Source organism: Caloenas nicobarica, chromosome 5, assembly GCF_036013445.1.
Source record: "Caloenas nicobarica isolate bCalNic1 chromosome 5, bCalNic1.hap1, whole genome shotgun sequence".
NCBI lineage: Eukaryota > Metazoa > Chordata > Aves > Columbiformes > Columbidae > Caloenas > Caloenas nicobarica.
This window is the reverse complement of record NC_088249.1, coordinates 41,947,206-41,965,454: the sequence shown is the minus strand read 5'-3', so window position 1 is coordinate 41,965,454 and position 18,249 is coordinate 41,947,206. Positions and strand designations below refer to the sequence as shown.

The window sequence follows — 18,249 nt, the reverse complement described above, 5'->3', positions numbered from 1 at the left end:
TGGGGTTAAATCCAGGGAGATTTGAATGCCTAATGGGTGATGTAGGGAACAGTACCTGAAATTCTGTGCTAAATTTAAAATCCTTGTTTGTATTCTGAAAGGCCACTGTAATACAATTTCTGGCATTCAGAACTTTTTGGTGTAGCTTGCTTACTAGTTCTGTAGCCCACAATTGGTGTTGCTCTTGATAAATATATTTTTTAAAATTGGTCCATTTGTGTTTTGACAGTAACAAATAAGTATCTTGTACTCATCTGTTGACTTGTGGCAGCATGGTTGTTAATAACTATGGCAGTCTGTTAGTGTGTATATTTTTTCTAATACTTGGAATGAATATATTTGGATCCAAGTATCTGGACTTGCCTTTTCAGATTTAGTTGCTGGGAAGTTTATGGAGAATGTTTGCTTTGCTGACAGCTTCTTCTGAGTTTTCTTTCTTTTGCCCTTTTCTGAGTCATAACTGACCCTCTGGATTCTTGTTTGGTTGTTTCCTACTTTCCCATTTTCTGTGCAGCACTTTCAACTTTTACGCAGCTGTAACAACCAGTTATAAAGACAGCATGCAATGGTACTGTCTGCTAGTATCCCGTTTGCCATAAATTAGGGATTTGAATACTTTTTTTTTTGTGTCATAATTTGTATGAAACTTCTGGAAAATAGCTTTAGTGTGGTTAGCAAGCTAACTGAATTCAAGGTTCTTACAAAGTTATTTTTGATATTGATACTCATTAGTACTATTAATACAAATAGTATTAAAGTACTGTTTTTTGTTTTTTCCTGTTGAGTTTGTATTATTGGAGACCTGATAAGGGTGTAATGCATATTAATAGTTACCTTGTGTGTTCTTCTGTTAGTAGTCCTGCACTAACCTAGCAAGGAGGGTGATAGAATCAAGATATTGATGACATGAGGACAAAATAATTGTGGTTTCCAAAAGTGAATAATGAGGTGATGTGCAGTGGAAAAGGATTAATGTCAGAAATATCAGACTGGAAAGTTTTTTAAATGGTATAGTAGTTGTTGTTTGAAGTATCCACTGACTGGGTTGCTTAAAACAAGAGGAGACCTACTTATCTGCCTCTTGGGATTTAATGTCGGTTGCTAAGAACTCTGACTAGGATTGTCATCTCGTAACTGTTTGTTGTCTCTGTTTTTTGTAAACTGTTGTCTGAAGGCGTGCAGGACGATGAGGTGCCAGGCCTGAGTGTGGAGACAGCTGCCTAAACCTGTGTGCTCACACGGCTCCGCTTCGAATGTTCTCAGTGAGGTCTCTTGGGCTGTCCCGGCAGAGTGATTCCTGCTGCCTTCTTCCTGGTACGTAGCACTAACTCTTCACCTTGAGTAGCGTAGAATTGCTGAGAGGAGTCTCTGACACTTTCCTCCCCCCTTTATATATTTCCCATTGCCTCAGTCCAAGGCAGAAAAGGGTGTCAAGAATTGGCTGTTTCTTTGTTCAAAGTCTAAATCTTTGTCTCCCGTCACTTCTTTGCTTCTGATACATCTGTGTGTGAAGACTTCAGCTTTTGTGTAGATCATCTTTGCTTTTCGATTTGTTACCTTGTTTGATTATTTCCATGTGAGCAGGAAATTATATCAGCAGAGTTTGTAAAGATATGTTCTCACTTCCAGTTGCTCTTTCTTTATTACTTGGATAAAGGTGCACATGCCTTAAGCGCAGCCTTGAATGCATGAAATACTTTGTCTTCATCTTGCGGATACCCGATACTGCTTCTGCCACTCTGTAATGTTGATGCTCCCAATTTCTCTTGCATGTGTGATGTCACTAGGGGGCACTTGGCTGTGGCTCTTGAGCTTGAGGAACCTTGGTGTGATTTTTTTAATGTGAAAAATTGAAATTTGAATTGAAAATTCCTTTACTTTCCTATCTGAGAATAATTCTCTTAAGAGATTAATCTGAAGTCTGTTTTGCTCTTTCTCTCTCTTGCTCTATTTCTTTTCTCTCTGTACCTCGTTCCCCACTGTGTACAATACTTAGCAAAAGATGCCATGGGCCGAGTATGGAATTGGGAAACCAACTCTTAATCTTCTGGATCTCAGTTCTGCTCTTTAACTTATCTTCCAGCTTTATGAAATTATGTTTTTTCTCTTCCTATCTTCTGGATTGGAACTAATATCTATCTTCTCAAGAATTCATTAAGTTTATGTGGAAATGGTAATAATAGTAATGAAAGTGTGCCATATTCTGGTTGGTAAATGAAACTGTCAGGCTCCCAGACACAGCTGATCACTTTTATTTTTATTGCTTCCCTTCTTATATTTACCATTCATTTTCTGACCTTTAGCAGTTGATATCTGCAAGTTTCTCTTCCACTTCCTCATCATTTTGCTGTAAATAGCTAGCAATTTAATGTACTACTTTTGACTAAAAAGTTCTCTTAGGAGTATTGTAGCTCATTTAATCCAGACCAGGAAGACAAATTAGGATTCTAATGGCAATCAGCTCCTTGTTGCAGACATATAAGACCTTGAAATGACAATATAACATTGACATCTTTGTAATGTAATTGAATTTCCTGAGGTGTTTGTAGTTTCAATTTAAAACATGGCACTGTTTTGTGGGGGTTTTTTTAATCATGAAGCACTAATACAAGTTATTTTTCTTTGGAACGCCATTCCGATTTACGTGGAAGCACTTAGAGCTGTGGATACAATTTAGAGCAGTGTTATCTAGTGCATCTGCAAAATGTGTGCTTTGGAATTACTTTCCAGATCTCTCTGTGGTCTTAAGGGAAAACTTGGGCTTACAGAATAATACTTCAGACAATATCTTAAAAACTTTGAAGACTAAAAACAGGACCATGTAACTGAAGTGCCTTCATGGTATTAGTTTTGGATTCTGTTGCATAGTTGCATCATAAACTCACTTTCTCTCCTCCTAAGACACTTTTACTGGTGTGGTGGGTTTTGTTTTGTTTTTAGTAGGCACTTAGGTGAAGACTGGTTCTGTGCTCTAATGTCAGGAATCTACATGATTTTACTGTCTCAAATTGAGCTGCTTTGGGGTTTTTTTGTTGCCTTTTTTTTTTAAAAGCATAATCAAGGATGCAAAAGTACAAAAAGAGCAAAAGTAGTTTAGCTTTTTTTTGTTTTGATTAATCATCCTTGAGATAGTTGTTTGTTATGCCTCTGTGGCCTATTCATGCTTGTGGGTTGCTCTTGTTTAAAGATTCCATTGCAATGTAACTTTATTTCCAATTTAACTTTATTTCCAATTTTCTGTTCAGTTAGATAGTGCTGCAAGATAACTTGAAGTTGTCTCTGCAAAAAGTTTTCTGGATTTGTTTATTTGTTTGTTTTCAACCCAAGAAGAGCTAGAACCTCTTAGAATGGTCATAAAGCTCATGTGGAAGTACCACAAATGGAGCTAAGGGAAGACAAATTGTATTGTTAGAGGAAAATTTAAATATGTAGCTGATCAGGTACATTGTCAGAAATTCATGTAGCTCTGTCACAGTACTGAATGTAGTCCTGTTCCTCTAAAACTTGTCATAAATTTTGATCTGTGGAACTATTCTGGATATGAGTCATATCACCCTTTTTTAACCAATTTTGTTGTTGTTATGACATTGTTCAAATTCCAGTGCTATATAGTTCGATTACTTACCAAATTAGGACTCTTTGACTCGATGTGTTTGTTTAGCTGAGTTGATGCAGTGCAAAAGAAGGAAAACCAGCTTTTTTGTTTTAGTTTTGCTTTTTTAAAATTATTTTGCTCAGTCTTTCAAGAGGAGATATTGAAAGGGTTGAAGGGAATGATGTGACACTTGATATGAATCGAATCAGTATTTTTAATAAAAGCTGCTAGTAGAATTCAGGTCCTGTTCTATCTGGGATAGTGTTTCTGGGGCTTCTTACATGGTATTGTTTCGTGCAATTTAGGATGTTGGCAATGTTATCCCCGTATTGCAGACGGGGAAAACTCAGACTGTAAACAAGGAAATGAGCTAGAAAGTCACTGAGGCTGTGTTATGGCTCACATGTATTACAAGTGGTGTTTTAAGCATCGGGTTGGTTCTTGGAGATCTCCTGTCCGTGGGTCCCAGAAGGAGGTTTTATTGCTTTGTCACTGAGGCTCCTGTGGAGGAAGGAAGGGCTGTGCAGTCTGTAGTCGGGCTGGCAGGGTGATCTTTGACTGTCTTCAGCATGCACAATGTTTTCTCCTTTGCCCTTTTGAGCCTCTTAAAAACACAGGGGTCTTGACAAAGCAATTCGTCTCAAAACTGAACTGTGTAAAACACCAAGGGAAACTGGTTGTAGAAAGTAATTTGAGGAAATCCTATGTCTTGTGACTGCAGCCTATATGAGGATCACTGGCAGTGAAGATAAAGCATTTGGGCTGTACCACTGTATACACTGTTTTCATGCCTGTCTGACCATCTCCTGATAGTTCTTGGAGACCTACCCACATGTACAATACTGGGATTGCTAAGTTATTACTAATATTTATTAAATACAATAAAAATACTCTTGAACTCTTTAATATATCTGATAGTCAAAGCCTGAGATGCTGCTGCTGTTTAATTTGGAAGAAATGAAGTGGCACGCTTCGTTGTTAGTGCTGGATACTTTGCCTGAGAATGGACATTTTGAAAATAGGAGTTACTAGTTTACAAGATAAGTAGAGCCATGGCCAGAGTTTGTAATATTTAACAGTACTAATAATCTGATTCTCTTCTTTTTTAGAGATTAGGTTGCTTGTGTTTTTTGCATGTCAGTGACATGCCTCATTGGTCACAACAGTTTTGTTTTTCATTTTGTTGTTTTTGTTTTGTTTTCCCAATCTGTGTTCTTTTAATACAAAGTATATAGCTTGCACTGACCCATAACCATGTGGGTCATATCTGTTTTACAGTCAATGCATTCTGGAAGTTTTAAAACTTGACAAAGTTACTTTGAGACAGAAACTACCAGCACATGCTCTTCTCCTCTCTGGTCTCTTCTAGGGAAGTTTATGTGTGCCTTTTCTCTGTGGATCCCAGACTGTAAAGGCAGAGGCAGCTTTGATGTTTCACTTAATGTTGCCTCTTTCTTCGTCAGTCACTTGAGACCTCTTTGGGCAGTAAAATTGTCTGAAATTGTTTGGACATTTGTATTTTTTAGATAGAACTCCTGTTATAAATAGCAACTACTGATTGCAGATTTTTTTTTTGTCATTTCCTTTTTAAACACTGTTTTTTTACACTGTTTCTGTATGCACACATCAGGAAAGGCTTTTAGTGTTGGGCTCAGCATGCAACCAAGAAGTCCTTAGGAGTGGTAATAGATTTTTAGTCTGGGAGCTGAAGGCCACACGAAGTAACTTTTTTCCCTAATGGAGAATCAAGTAACATGAGGTAGTGCTCTGATACTCTTTGCATCAAAGCCAGCTGTGCTTCCAGAATGGTGGTACTGGAATCTTCACAAAAGTAATAATGGCAAAGATGTGGGGGGGGGAAGGGAGGGGACACGGGAGGGGAACATGTTAAGAGATGGGGCCATCATCTCTGTAAAGTGCTGAAGTTTCTCACTGGAAAGGTAAACTGCTGTGTAATGCATAAAATATCTTGACATCCTTTCTATATGGCAATTTGAATATGCTGCTTTTTATTCCTCTTCTCTCCCCACCTTTTTGTCAGTGATTTCATGGGATCCTGTACCACTCTGAAGTATTACCAATTCACTGCTTCACTTTGGTTTTCTAGAGGTTCAGCATCTGCAAAAGTGGCAGTTACCAGTGTGCTTGTGCCTCTCCGATGCTAAGGCTTCTTCGAGGACAGCTGGTGCAGCACAAATAAGAAGGCTTGGGTTTGGGCTGTGTAATGCTCTTCCAAAATTGTAAACAGCCCAGCATGCTGTCCTGAAATGCCCTGAAGGGAGAAAACTGTTAAGGAAACAAGGCTGCCAATTGTAGAAAAATTTCTGACTCCACTTTCAGAATTTCTGTGGTGCCCTGGACCACATCCAGAGCATCACCTAATCTTCTCATTGTTGGACTCCACTTTTGGTTATCCTGTTTAAAAACAAAACAAAAAAACCCCAACAACAACAAGAAGATGGAAAAAATACCAATCCCAGAGCAGTTCCTTGTTTCGGTGGTCAGCTGTTTGTCAGTTGTGATAGCATGGGTATTTGTAATAGAAGCTGCTACTGAATCAGTCTACCACTTGCCTGGACAGATTCAGTGAGCTGCAAGTTTTCTTTACGCTGAGGCCCAAGAAGTATTTTCAGACCCAATACATTTCATTTAAACTTTGTTAGTCAGGTGGCTGCTGAGTAGCTATAAAAAAGGTTGGTACTTCCATGGTTTGTCTGCTAATGGTATTTAATAAAATGCTGTCATTATTTGGCTTCTTATACTTGAGCAAAATGTTTGGAATTGGTGGATATATTTACTAGTTTAGAGAAGGAACTGGCTCCTTAAAAAACAAAACAAAAAACAAACCAAGCACAAACCAAACACCAAACCCAAAACCAACCCACCACCAAAGATCCCAAAACAACAAACCAAAACTGAACATACGATCCGATAGTAAGGTTAAAGGCTTCCTGCTAAAGTGAGCAAAGGTAATGCTGTATCTACACTGCATCTATTTCTCCATTTGAAGGCTCTAATTTTCTTTGCCAGCCTGAAGTGTTGCTGAATGTGTCACCAGCTTGTGGGGAGCGGTTACTGTATTCAGGCTAATTCAGATGGAAGAGTAAACTTTCTCCCGACGACGAGGCATGAATAAAGCTTGGCCCTCAAAGAGATCCAGGGTAACAGTGGAGTGCCAGCCCCTCTCAAGAAGGATGCATTCAGTGTTTTCTGAAGAGATTGCAGCTTTTAAAAATGTTGAGCAGGCACTGGAGCCTTGAGTTTCTTGTTTTCTTTTCAAATGGGATAAAGAGGTGCGTCAGAAGAAGCTGAAAAAAAAAAAAAAAAAGAGGGACAGTCCCTGAGGGAAAATCATCAAATGCGTAGGAGGCTCACATAGTAAGTGTTGGTTACATCCCAGTGAGTTCAATAAATGAGTACACATGTGCAAAGATTCAGATAAGTTATCTGAAGGTGGGTACTTGATTTTATATAGTGAAGATGACTTGCTCTTTCAGTAAGGTGAATACAAGATGTTCACTAACTGCAGTTGTAGGTGTTATCTGTTTCTTTATTTTACAATATGTAAACTTGCTGGTGGCATAAGTTAACATAAAGATGTTTGTTAAACCTCTTGATTTCCTTGTTGCTATTGTACTTCAAGGAACATTAGTCCTTCCAGTAGAACTGAAATGTTCCCAAGTTGTCAGAGCTTGGTTTTTCTCATGAGTAATTGGGTTATCCTGCTTGTAAATTATCAGGATATCTTCAGTTATTTAGGTTGTTTGTCCTTTACAGCTATCAAAAGGCTATTCCAAAGCTTAGTGTTTGAGATCTCTTCAAACTTCCAGCTTATTCCAGCTGCAAGTCTGGTCTTCCATTTATGTCCAGTGTATATATTTATTCTCAGGTTGCTGTAGTCTTTACTCCTTGAATGCACTCATATAGAATATTCAGCTATTGTTTTCTTAATTTTACTAAACAAAACTACACTTACAGTTTCCTCCCGTAAAACTGGCTTTTTATTGCCTGTATTGTTTTGAGCTGTCCTTCCCCTCCACGCTGCTCACCATCTGAATGCAGTCATGTCTGAACACGGGTAACTGGTGCTGTTTGCAGAATCCAGATGAGGATTTATTAGCGTTTAGTGAAGAAAGATTTTTGATTTAGTGATTCCTGTATTATATAAGGCTTTTGGCTGTATTTATTCCAGTTATTTTTGTTCTAGTATTTTTGAGTCTGGGCGCTTTTAATCTGCACAGTTGCTTTTAAGAATCTGCTTGCAGCATGACTTCTTTAGGTTTTGTATTGCTTTCCAGTAAGGCTTTTATTTTGTCAAATAATTCCTACCTAATGTTTGGCTGTCTTTCACAGATTCTTGAAAGAAGGCTTATTTTACACTACAGAGTTTAGTTCCTCTAAAATATATGATCCCCATGCTGTTCACATTAAGCATCAGGGAATTTCCAGCTAGCTTGAATTTCTTTGCGGTGAATTTCTTTCCTAGGAAGATGGATGCCTTTACTTGTTCATCACTTCAGTACCCTTTATTATATTTTTACAAATGAAAACTGGTCTGCTTTATTAGAACGCCTTTTCCTGGCTTCTCTCTTCAGACAGCCCCTCCCTGCAAGCAGCAGCTGTCTTAAGTCATCTGCTCAGGAGGTTTTTTTTTTAGGTAGAGTGGGAGGAAAGAAAGGTTTGCTAATAACCATTCTGAGTTCTTCTGTTTCACAATTCATCTCTTCTTGTGTACATGAACCTTTTTTTCCTGTGTATATTTTTTGCTTTTTTAAGTTGCCAGTTCTTTCTCTATTGAATATTGATGGTTTTGTTCAGTGTAACATGAACTGAGAAGTATTTATTTTCAGATCTTTATGTTCTAAAGAGATGACAGGGTAGTATGTGCACTCTGCTGGGATCAAAAGGTAATAGCATTGCAGCAGCAGTTCTTGGTTTATGTATTCTTAGAAACTTCTTGTTTCTGGAGAGCCTTTGATGACAAATTCCAATGTACGAGACCATTTAAAAGCTGTGTAACTTGGTTGCTATTAGGGTTGCCATATTTAGTTCTTTCAAAGAATTAACTTTTTTTTTTTTTTTTTAGAAAACAGGTATTAATGCTTTCCTTAGCAGCTCAAAATGTGCTAAAAGCATTAATCTTTACCGTTGTGCATTACTTGAATGAACTGTCATTCTAAGAGCATTGTAAATGGAAAGACGATGTGCAGAAGACAGAGAAAATGAATCATCTTGATGGAGTTGGCCAAGATGCTGCTGCAGTGCATAAGGTTTTGGTCCAATACACGGTTTTGGACATTGTTAGCTATCATGATGGAGTTGGAAGTAATTTGGACTTAAGGTCTATCAATTGTCTGACCTTTGCAGTAATAATAATTACTATTACGAAAATTTTAACGGTTCCTTGGAGACTCCTCTGTTGTATTGTCAGGTTTTTAACACTGTTCCTCTAGGTATCAGTCAGCCTTCCCAAATAGGACCTAAATCTTCAAGGTGTAAAGACTGTCTTTTCATAAATATTGTTCATTATTATATGAAGCAAGAAACGAAGGGAAGGGAAAGAGTTTCAAGGCCAATTTTTTATTCTCTTTAGGTGTGGTATGCCTAGGGCATGTGTACAAGGAAAGGGCTGAATGCTTTCAAAAACCTTTCAAAGTAATCTTTGGCTACAGAAATGTAAAAATTTGGCCTTGATACTGGAAGAAGGTAGAAAAGGCTGTGGGAGAGGATAGGTTTGGTTTTTTTGTTTTTTCTTTTTTTCCCTCTTAAATCTAGTCTTTCAGGATTTAAAGCTCTTACTACATCCAGGTGATCAAGGTAAAAGCTGCCTTCCTTCTCTTTCTCTTCTCTTTCTAGGTTTCCATGAAGATAAACAGTTGAAATGTGGGCAGCCTATTTGTAGCTTGGTGGTGGTTGTTATCTGGAACCTCGTGCTGCCTCCTCCCAGTAGTTGGTGTCACGTTGACTGCTGAGAGCCATGAAGGTTGTACCGGAGAAGAATGCTGTCCGCATCCTATGGGGTAGGGAACGGGGTACCCAAGCCTTGGGTGCTCAGCGGCTCCTGCAGGAGTTGGTGGAGGATAAAACTCGATGGATGAAGTGGGAGGGCAAGGTAAGGTTGTGGGATAGAGGTGCACAGCTTGATCTGAAGTGGGGGGAGGCAGGGATTTGAAATAAATTGGTTTGTGATTGTACTTTTGATGTGCTTTCTGGCTCTGTTCAGTTCCTGCAGTGATGTGATACTAGGTATGTTTCTGCAGTGGGTTCCCCTTGTTGTCTGTGTGGTTTACAGTTGAAGTATGATCATATGACACTTGCAACACTTCCTGCTTTGTTGGCTTTTTCAGAAAGTTGAGTTACCAGACAGTCCACGCTCCACCTTCTTGCTGGCGTTCAGTCCAGACAGGTAATTAACTCCTAGTTCATTCCCTGTTTCAGCAGTCTCCTTACACTTACAAAAATGATGGAGGCTTGTGCCCATTGAGTTGTCCAGTCCTGAACAGCCAAGTGAAACTTCTGGTTCCTGACGTGCGTAGATGGAAAGTGCACGCCTTCCTAATCTCACAGCTTCAAGCATAGTTGGTGTTTGATTTCTGAGGTACCCAAGCGATGCACAGTTCTAAGGAAAAAGGATCTGTGCGGCCACCATGCGATTTTGTAAGAAACTCAAGGGAGTAAAAGGTGTTTTAGCCCAACATGCCAAGTGATGTGGCTTACCCACTGGGATATCTAGGACTAAAGAACAGAGCAGAATGATGTGTGTATTGGAAGCAGAAATGGAGGTGGGATCTCTCTTAGTGTCCCTTGATTTGACAGTGGTTGAGATGGTGCGGAGAATTGGGAATATTTATTTCCCCCAAACTATCACTCTGGAGCTCCTCCTGAGCTGCATGTTCACTCTGAGTTTCAAGGTCAAATTTGTGCTCGTGGATCAGATGAGCTCATGTTTGCATGGGCCCTGAAATCTGGCCACAGGAAGCTTTGTAGCCATTGGTGAAACAGGAGCCTCTTACCCTTTGAGCGCGAGGCTCTGTGTGGGAGAGCTGCTGGGTTAGGTGTGAACAGACCCTGTTGAGATGGTGCTAACCACGGTCTGGTTTTGCCATACTCTTCTCTTGCTAATGTTTGTCCTGCCTTCCTAGGACCCTGATGGCTTCCACACATGTGAACCACAACATCTACATCACAGAGGTGAAAACGGGCAAGTGCGTTCATTCCTTGGTTGGACATCGCCGCACTCCCTGGTGTGTCACTTTCCATCCCACCATCCCAGGCCTCATTGCTTCAGGATGCCTAGATGGGGAGGTTAGAATTTGGGATTTACACGTAAGTCCTTCCTGAAACATATGTACCTTTGGTATTTGGTGGGTGGTGACCTTTTTTCGGTCTGAGTTCTTTCCAAATGTTGCCTGATAAAAGAAAGTTGTTTGGAAGCTTTGCTGGGACCTGTCTCTAAAAGCATAGAACAGATAATAGCTATCCTTTCCTGTCCAGAGAGGAGGTGACATATTCTTTGTTCAGTCCTGCTAGATAGGTCATGTTCCTTAGCCTTGCCTATTTATTTTATAAGAGCGGTACAGATAATGCTAGAGAACTTTGTGCAAGGTGCCTGTTTAGTTTACGTGAAAGATGTGCCATTTTTCATTCCACTGAACACATCTGAACTCTTCATTAGGGGAGCTGCTGCTCTGCCAGTTCTACCTAGTCTGGTGATTGGCACAGAGACAAGATGCATACATTTACCTGGTCACTTTGGAATGCAGTATTTTACAAGCTGTTTGAGACAAACCTACAAAAATACATCTGTGGTCCATGTTGCAGGTAGTGTTATGTTCTAGACATGACACATGACCTCGTATGAGTTAGCAGTTGTTGCCAAGAAAGCATGTCGCTTCCATGCTCTAGGCAGAGCCCTGGAGAGGTGACACATACATGGAAACCTCATGATCTCAAACTGTGTGATAATCTGCTTGTGATTCTTTATTCCTCACCTAGGGTGGAAGTGAGAGCTGGTTCACAGATAGCAACAATGCCATTGCGTCTCTTGCTTTTCATCCTACGGCTCAGCTCCTGCTGATTGCAACTGCCAATGAGATACATTTCTGGGACTGGAGTCGCCGGGAGCCCTTTGCAGTGGTGAAAACAGCCAGTGAAATGGAGCGGGTCAGGTGAGTTCTTGCTTCTGGGGGAAGAGAATACTTGTATGTGAAAAGTGGTCAGATTTGGGGAATGTGGGGGATTCCTCTGGGATGCTGCACCCTCTGCACTGAGGCAGTGGAGAGAAGCATTGCTTGCAGCTCCTTGGTACAGCTGGTAGAAAAATAGTTCTGTGCACACACACACACGCAAAAAAAAAAAAAAAAGAAAAAAAAAAGAAAAAAGAAACAATTGGAGATATTAAATTAGCTTGGTTGTTCATGTTTGTAATCTGTCATGTGCCAAATAAATGCGCAGGATCTACTTCATGTTCCTTTGTAAGCTTAGTAGTTAAACTTGTCAGCTGTAAGGATGAGAGAATCCAGAAGGTGTTGGAAGAGAGTGCTGAGCTATTACTTTGGTGCAGTTGTAGAGGAAACTGCACTGCTGAAAACTTGATGCCTTCTTTGAACAGTTTAAACAGACAATGATGTAACATTCAAAAGAAGTTAATATCTCCCTTTGTACCAAATTCCAATTTGTAATATATATGTACGTATCCCTTAAAATTTCCTGGCTATTTCAACGGATACAGCAGTGCTTGCTTTCAGTTTTTAGCTTCTATATAGTGTTGCTGTGGACTATAAAATAGCTGCAGTCTTCAGCTAGATGAGTATGTTTCTTCTTAATGTGTAAACTTTTTGATGTCCTTCAGAAGAAGATGATGTCGATGTAATAATGTTCTCATTGCAAGTATTTCACGTGGGATGTTTTCCCTGCTGTGCCCAGCTTCCTGTGTCAGTGTGGAATGTGAACTCATGATTGACACTCTGGCTCTGCTTTTGTTTTAGGCTGGTACGGTTTGATCCCTTGGGACACTACTTGCTCACAGCAATTGTTAACCCTTCCAACCAGCAGGTAAGAGGAATGTCAGGACCTGTATTGACTGACTAATTACAAGATGCTCTACATACATTAACCCTAGTCTGGTCCTAAGCAGCTTTCTGCTTTTATAAAAACCTGGAGTCCTTCTAAGCTGAGTTCTGTCTCACTTTAAGTGGTCACATGAATGTTCTTGTGTTATGTGCAGGGCTGTTAAGGAGCTCTCCAAAGTACATTTATTTTGCCCTCACTGTCTCATTAGTGGTGGAGCAGATGTCCCAATGGCCCTGCTCTTTCAATTCTGTTGTGATGTTCTGTAGGATTTAAACCTACACAAGGTATTAACAATGCTCCCCACAGCTGCTGACCCTCAGATGCTGATGCTTCTGTTGGTGTGAACAGTGTATTGTCAGAACTCACTGGGCTGTAGGAAGAGGTGGTCTGGATCCATAAAATGAACTTCGAAATAAAGAGTCAGCTGGTTTCCTGCAAGTCAAGGCCTCTAGGAAGGAAGTTATCACATCTTTTCATCCGTCTGGGGTGATAGCAGGCTTTCTGCTGTTTATTTGGAGGTATAGGATTTTGCTGTGAGATGGCTGAACTTTGATTGCTTCCTTCTGCAGAGCGACGAGGAAGTGGAGATCTCTGTGGACAGCACAGAGATGCCTCATTATCGCCAGCGCGCTATCCTTCCGTCTCAGCCTGTGAGGCGCACGCCCCTCCTCCACAACTTCCTGCACATGTTGTCCTCCCGCTCCTCTGGCATACAGGTGGGAGAGCAAAACAGTGTTCAAGACTCTGCTACCCCATCCCCTCCACCGCCTCCACCACCACCACCTCCGCCTCCAGCCAGTGAGAACACAAGGGCATCTGTCTATAACAGGCTCCGGGAGCGTGTCAGCTACCCCACAGCAGAGTGCTGCCAGCACCTGGGGATGTTGTGCCTTTGCAGCCGATGCTCTAGTGCAAGACTTCCTTCTTCTCTCTTCCCTCACCAGGAAAACGCACCCTCCACGTCTTCTGGGGCCACTGGCACTTCCTTCTCCTCTGTGCAGACAGAGCCTTATCAACCCCCAGAGCAGGCATCCGTAGCGCAGGAGGAGCAGGGGATACTTAACAGGCCCTCTGCTTTCAGCACAGTTCAGAGCAGCACTGCTGGCAACACCCTGCGCAACCTTAGCCTGGGCCCCACCCGGCGGTCCCTCAGCGGGCCCTTGGCAGGCCACCAGTCCCGGTACCAACAGTCTGCGAGAGAGATGGCTTCGGGCTTAGGTGGGTCTGACTGGTCCAGGACAGTGCTGAACATGAGCTCTCGCTCAGAGCTGGAAGCCATGCCTCCCCCTAGGACCAGTGCCTCCTCCGTGAGCTTGCTGTCCGTGCTGAGGCAGCAGGAGGGAGGCTCCCAGGCATCGGTCTATACCTCTGCGACAGAAGGGAGGGGCTTTCTGGCCCCCGGGGCTGAGGCGGACAGTGGTGGTAGCGCTGGTCCGAGCAATCCGGCCAGCATCCGTAATGAGCTCCAGTGTGATTTGAGGCGATTCTTCCTGGAATATGACCGGCTTCAGGAGTTAGATCAGGGGATTGGTGGGGAGCCCAGCCAGTCGCAACAGGCTCAAGAAATGCTCAACAACAACATTGAGCCTGATCGGCCGGGTCCCTCCCATCAGCAGACTCCACACAGCAGTGAAAACAATTCCAATTTGTCCCGGGGTCACCTGAACCGCTGTCGCGCTTGTCATAACCTGCTGACCTTTAACAATGACACGCTGCGCTGGGAAAGAAGCACGCCTAGCTACACACCAGGGCAGGTCCAAAGCACGTTTGAGGGTGTACCTCCAAATACCAGCCAGGTGCAGCCTGCAGAGAGAACCGAGGGCAGAGCTCCTGCCTCTAGCAGGCTGCAGCTGGGCAGCTCTTCCACTCCGCAGGAGGAGAGGACCGTGGGAGTGGTCTTTAACCAGGAGACGGGGCATTGGGAAAGAGTTTACAGCCAGTCGGCTTCAAGCAGACCTGGGAATGTATCACAGGAGGCCTTAAACCAGGAAATGCCTGAGGAAAGCTCAGAGGAGGATTCACTCAGGAGGTAAGATATATGCTTGTCCTTCCTCCTCTATTTTTTTCTTAAACCTTTCCCATCTAGTCTGAGTTTTTGAGTATTTTCAGAGTTAAAAACCTTTTCTCGTGTGCTCTTTGTGGAGATAAAAATAGAGACGTTGCACTGATGTCTATTTTAGCTGCCATTGTTGTGCTGCAGGTAGGTTTTGAGGGTGTCTGAAGGTTGTAAGGACAACCACCAGAGCTCTCAATGGGAAAGGAGGATGGTAGGACAGGCAAAAGGATGGGCTCTGGCAGCAGATCTCTTGGGTGGGCTGTGCTCCTGGTGTTTCCCAGACACTGCAGAAGGGTGAGAACGCAAGATGTGCTATGCTGTTCTTTGTGCCCCATGCCACGTACATGCTGCACATGGAGAATCTGCCCAGAGTAGGCGTGGAAAACTGAACACAAGTAGTGAGAATTGCTTTCTTGAGTGCTGTGTCTTATTGAGATTGTGGTTAAGTTGGAAGGGTTAACAGTCATTTCCTTGATGTTGCCATACAGGGCGAAAAAGGTCCAAGTTCCGTGTCAATGGTTTGGGCATATACCTTAGTTGCGGGTGTTTGACCAAACCCATTCAGTTTGCTTGCCTTTGATAGAGAGGTAAGTTTTGAAAGTGGCTCCCATTGACTCAAATCTAGGGTGAGCTGGTTGGTGGCATGCTGGTCACTGAAAATTTTAGGCGCTGCTGTATTCTTTTTTCAATAAGGTGATTCTTTTTAGGAAGAATTTTTTTTTTAACTTCAGATGTGTTACAGGAAACAGAATGAGCCAAATCAAACTTGTACCAGGAAGGACCTGTGCTTTCTGTGAAAGTATCTCCACCGGCTTGTGTGGACGATTCAGCTACATTGGTACCTGGGATAGGATTTCCCTACTAGGTTTCAGTTTGACATCCTCTCTGTCAAGTGGTTTGTGCACTTGTCAGAGGAAAGGTCTAGTCCTGCTGGTTCTTCAAAATGGACGCTCTGTGCTTTAGGAAAGCAACGTTTCCAGGTTGGATGCAGATGTAACTGGCTGAGGAGGCTTTGTACGCAGGAGTGCCTGAGGAAAGGGAATTCTTTCCTTCTTCCTGCAGATAAGCTGATTATACTAAGGCTGGAACAGTGGCTGCCTTTCTTGTTGCTGTAGTTGCATAGCAAGTAAGTGGTGGTGATCATGAAATTATTCATCTGCTTCTAAATCCTTGCCCCAGTTTTTTTTTTTATAGCCTGCCATAATGAGAATCTCAAGCTGATTACATGGTAACTACTTCTTTCTTGGGCCTGGACTTACCTGCCATTAATTTAAATCAGATATCCTCTAGTCCCCTATTAAAGGGTAGAGAGGTGAGAAGGAGCTGACAAATTTAGCTTTAAAATGACACTTGAATAAGTCTTGCATTAACTTGCTTTTGAAATAGCTGTACAAGCTGTACATGCTCATATCATCTCCACTGTGTAGCTCGTTCACTGGACTAAGTCACTGTAGTGTCAGAAATAATGGGGGCAAATAATGTTTTTATTGATCAAGGCTGTTGGCATGTATTTGGACAGTGAGGTGTGGTGGGATCTGTAGATGTGGTCTTTTCTGGGGGAGTTGTGTAATTTTAAAATAGAATCATAGAATAGTTTGGGTTGGAAGGGACCTTCAAAGCTCATCTAGTCCAACCTCCCTGCAATGAGCAGGAACATCTTCAACTAGATAAGGTTGCTCAGAGCCCCATCCAGCCTGGCCTTGAATATCTCCAGGGACGGGGCATCTACCACCTCTCTGGGCAACCTGTTCCAGTCTCACTACCTTCATAATAAAAAATTTCTTTCTTATATCTAGTCTGAATCTACTGTTTTTTAGTTTAAAACCATTACTCCTTGTCCTATTGTAACAGGCCCTACTAAAAGTCTGTCCCCATGTTTCTTACAGACCCCTTTTAAGTACTGAAAGGAAAAAATGACCCAAGGTGTATAGCTCAGTCCACCCTGGTGTGCAGGAGCTAGATGAGTTGCTGCCAAACAGCTGGAGTCCTGTGACCCAATCTCTGGATTACTTAGCTTGTCACCCGTGGTGGTTGTGCTGCCTGCTCAGTGGCTGTAGCATCTGTGCAGAGCTAGTTGCCCACCTGTCACCTGTGCAAACAGGTGCTTTTTTTTGAAACATTAGAGCGTGCAGTTTGATGCGTGAGCTTAATCCCAGATGAATTCCCACAAGATGAAACTTTTAGTGAAACTCTTTTGGCAGAGATAGCCGAGAAGCTCGTAGGGCTTCTTTTGTTTTCTGTCTCCTGCTTCTGTTATCAGACCTTTCTTAAGAACATGCATGGCAGCAGCTTCTGCTTCCCTTCTAACTGAAGTTCAGGTAAGTGTAGAGTTGTGAGACAAGGAAGCTGGAAGCAGTAAGCAGTCTCATTTGCTCATGGCAATTTGCTTGAAGTAAAACTTAATCTCTTTTCCTGTTAAACGTGTTGGGTGGACTTGTGGGGACCTCTGTGAAATCTTTCCCCCTAAAAGGAACCCTGCATATGGGATAGCTATATCCTGCAAGTGTAATTTTTTGCCCTTCTCAAATTTATTATATTTTTTCCCTTATAAAGCAGTAACAAGTCAGCAAGCACCCACTTACCTAATTTTTGCATAGAATAAGCATTTTCAGGTTCAGCATTCTTGTCTCTCAGACCTAGGGTGCGCTCCCTCAATGGGAAGTGCTGGAACCATTCCCATACAGCAGAGTCCAAAATGTCTATTGACCTTTGCAGCCGCGGAAGTGTGCAAAGATGGTGACTAAGGTTCATGAGATGTCAGCTGTGTAATGCTGAAAGTGGTTGGGAAATACAGGAGGGAAGGTAAGCCTTCAAGCCTGGGGGTACAAGTGGTAACTGCATAAACACTTAATTGATGTACCTATGGACCTCAGGTTAGTTCTCAGCATTGGGGGATGTCCGTGTATTTGCTTTTAACTTGTTTTATATTCGATTTTTCTTTGTCTGTCCATTAGGTGTCCTCATTGGGCAATAGAGCTCTATATACCAAGGCCAGCTGAAAAAAGATAAAAGCTGGACCTGGAAACTGTGTGTGTATATTCTCATTCCTTGTCCATGGGCAGGATCTGTTCTTTGGCTTGTCTTGCCTGGCTGAGAAGTAGCTTGCTGGGAAGACATTGCCATAGAGGGTCAATTAAGTTAACAGGTAGTTTAATGAAAGCTATTCTTTGAATTCTGTTGATGCAGCTCTGTCAGCTGGGTAGGGAGAGAATTCTGCTCTTTCTACTGGTTCTGGACTAATTGTCTTGGGCTAATCATGAAGGGATTAATAAGCATGTAAGGAAGCTATTCCTGACTAACAGCTCTGGCACCTCTATTAGGAGGAACATGTCACCAAGAGCCTCAGCAGTACAGCAGTCCTGTCACATTCAGCTTAGCCTGAAAGCAGCATGAGGGTTGAGTTGTGTGCTTCTTGAAGCTACGTCAGTGAGGTATGAAACTGAGGAAGGTTTATGGTCTACCTTAAGAAGTTGGTGAGAATGAGCTTCGACTTTTCTGAGGTTTTCCACACTGATTTCATTAATTC

At 42.1% G+C, this 18,249-nt stretch overlaps 1 protein-coding gene across 2 annotated transcripts in view; it reads left to right on the top strand.

Annotated features, from left to right (window-relative positions):
- Positions 1 to 18,249, top strand: part of AMBRA1 (autophagy and beclin 1 regulator 1) — a 134,448-nt gene that overhangs the window by 1,567 nt on the left and 114,632 nt on the right. The window contains exons 2-9 of one of the 2 annotated variants that reach the window (XM_065635468.1): positions 1,175 to 1,314; positions 9,452 to 9,707; positions 9,943 to 10,001; positions 10,738 to 10,921; positions 11,591 to 11,763; positions 12,583 to 12,649; positions 13,237 to 13,383; positions 14,542 to 14,696. In XM_065635468.1, coding sequence (XP_065491540.1) covers positions 9,573 to 9,707; positions 9,943 to 10,001; positions 10,738 to 10,921; positions 11,591 to 11,763; positions 12,583 to 12,649; positions 13,237 to 13,383; positions 14,542 to 14,696 — 920 coding nt within the window. In that variant the 5' untranslated portion in view covers positions 1,175 to 1,314; positions 9,452 to 9,572. Of the gene's footprint in view, positions 1 to 1,174; positions 1,315 to 9,451; positions 9,708 to 9,942; positions 10,002 to 10,737; positions 10,922 to 11,590; positions 11,764 to 12,582; positions 12,650 to 13,236; positions 14,697 to 18,249 lie in introns of both variants that reach the window. The other variant, XM_065635467.1, reaches the window with a different exon arrangement.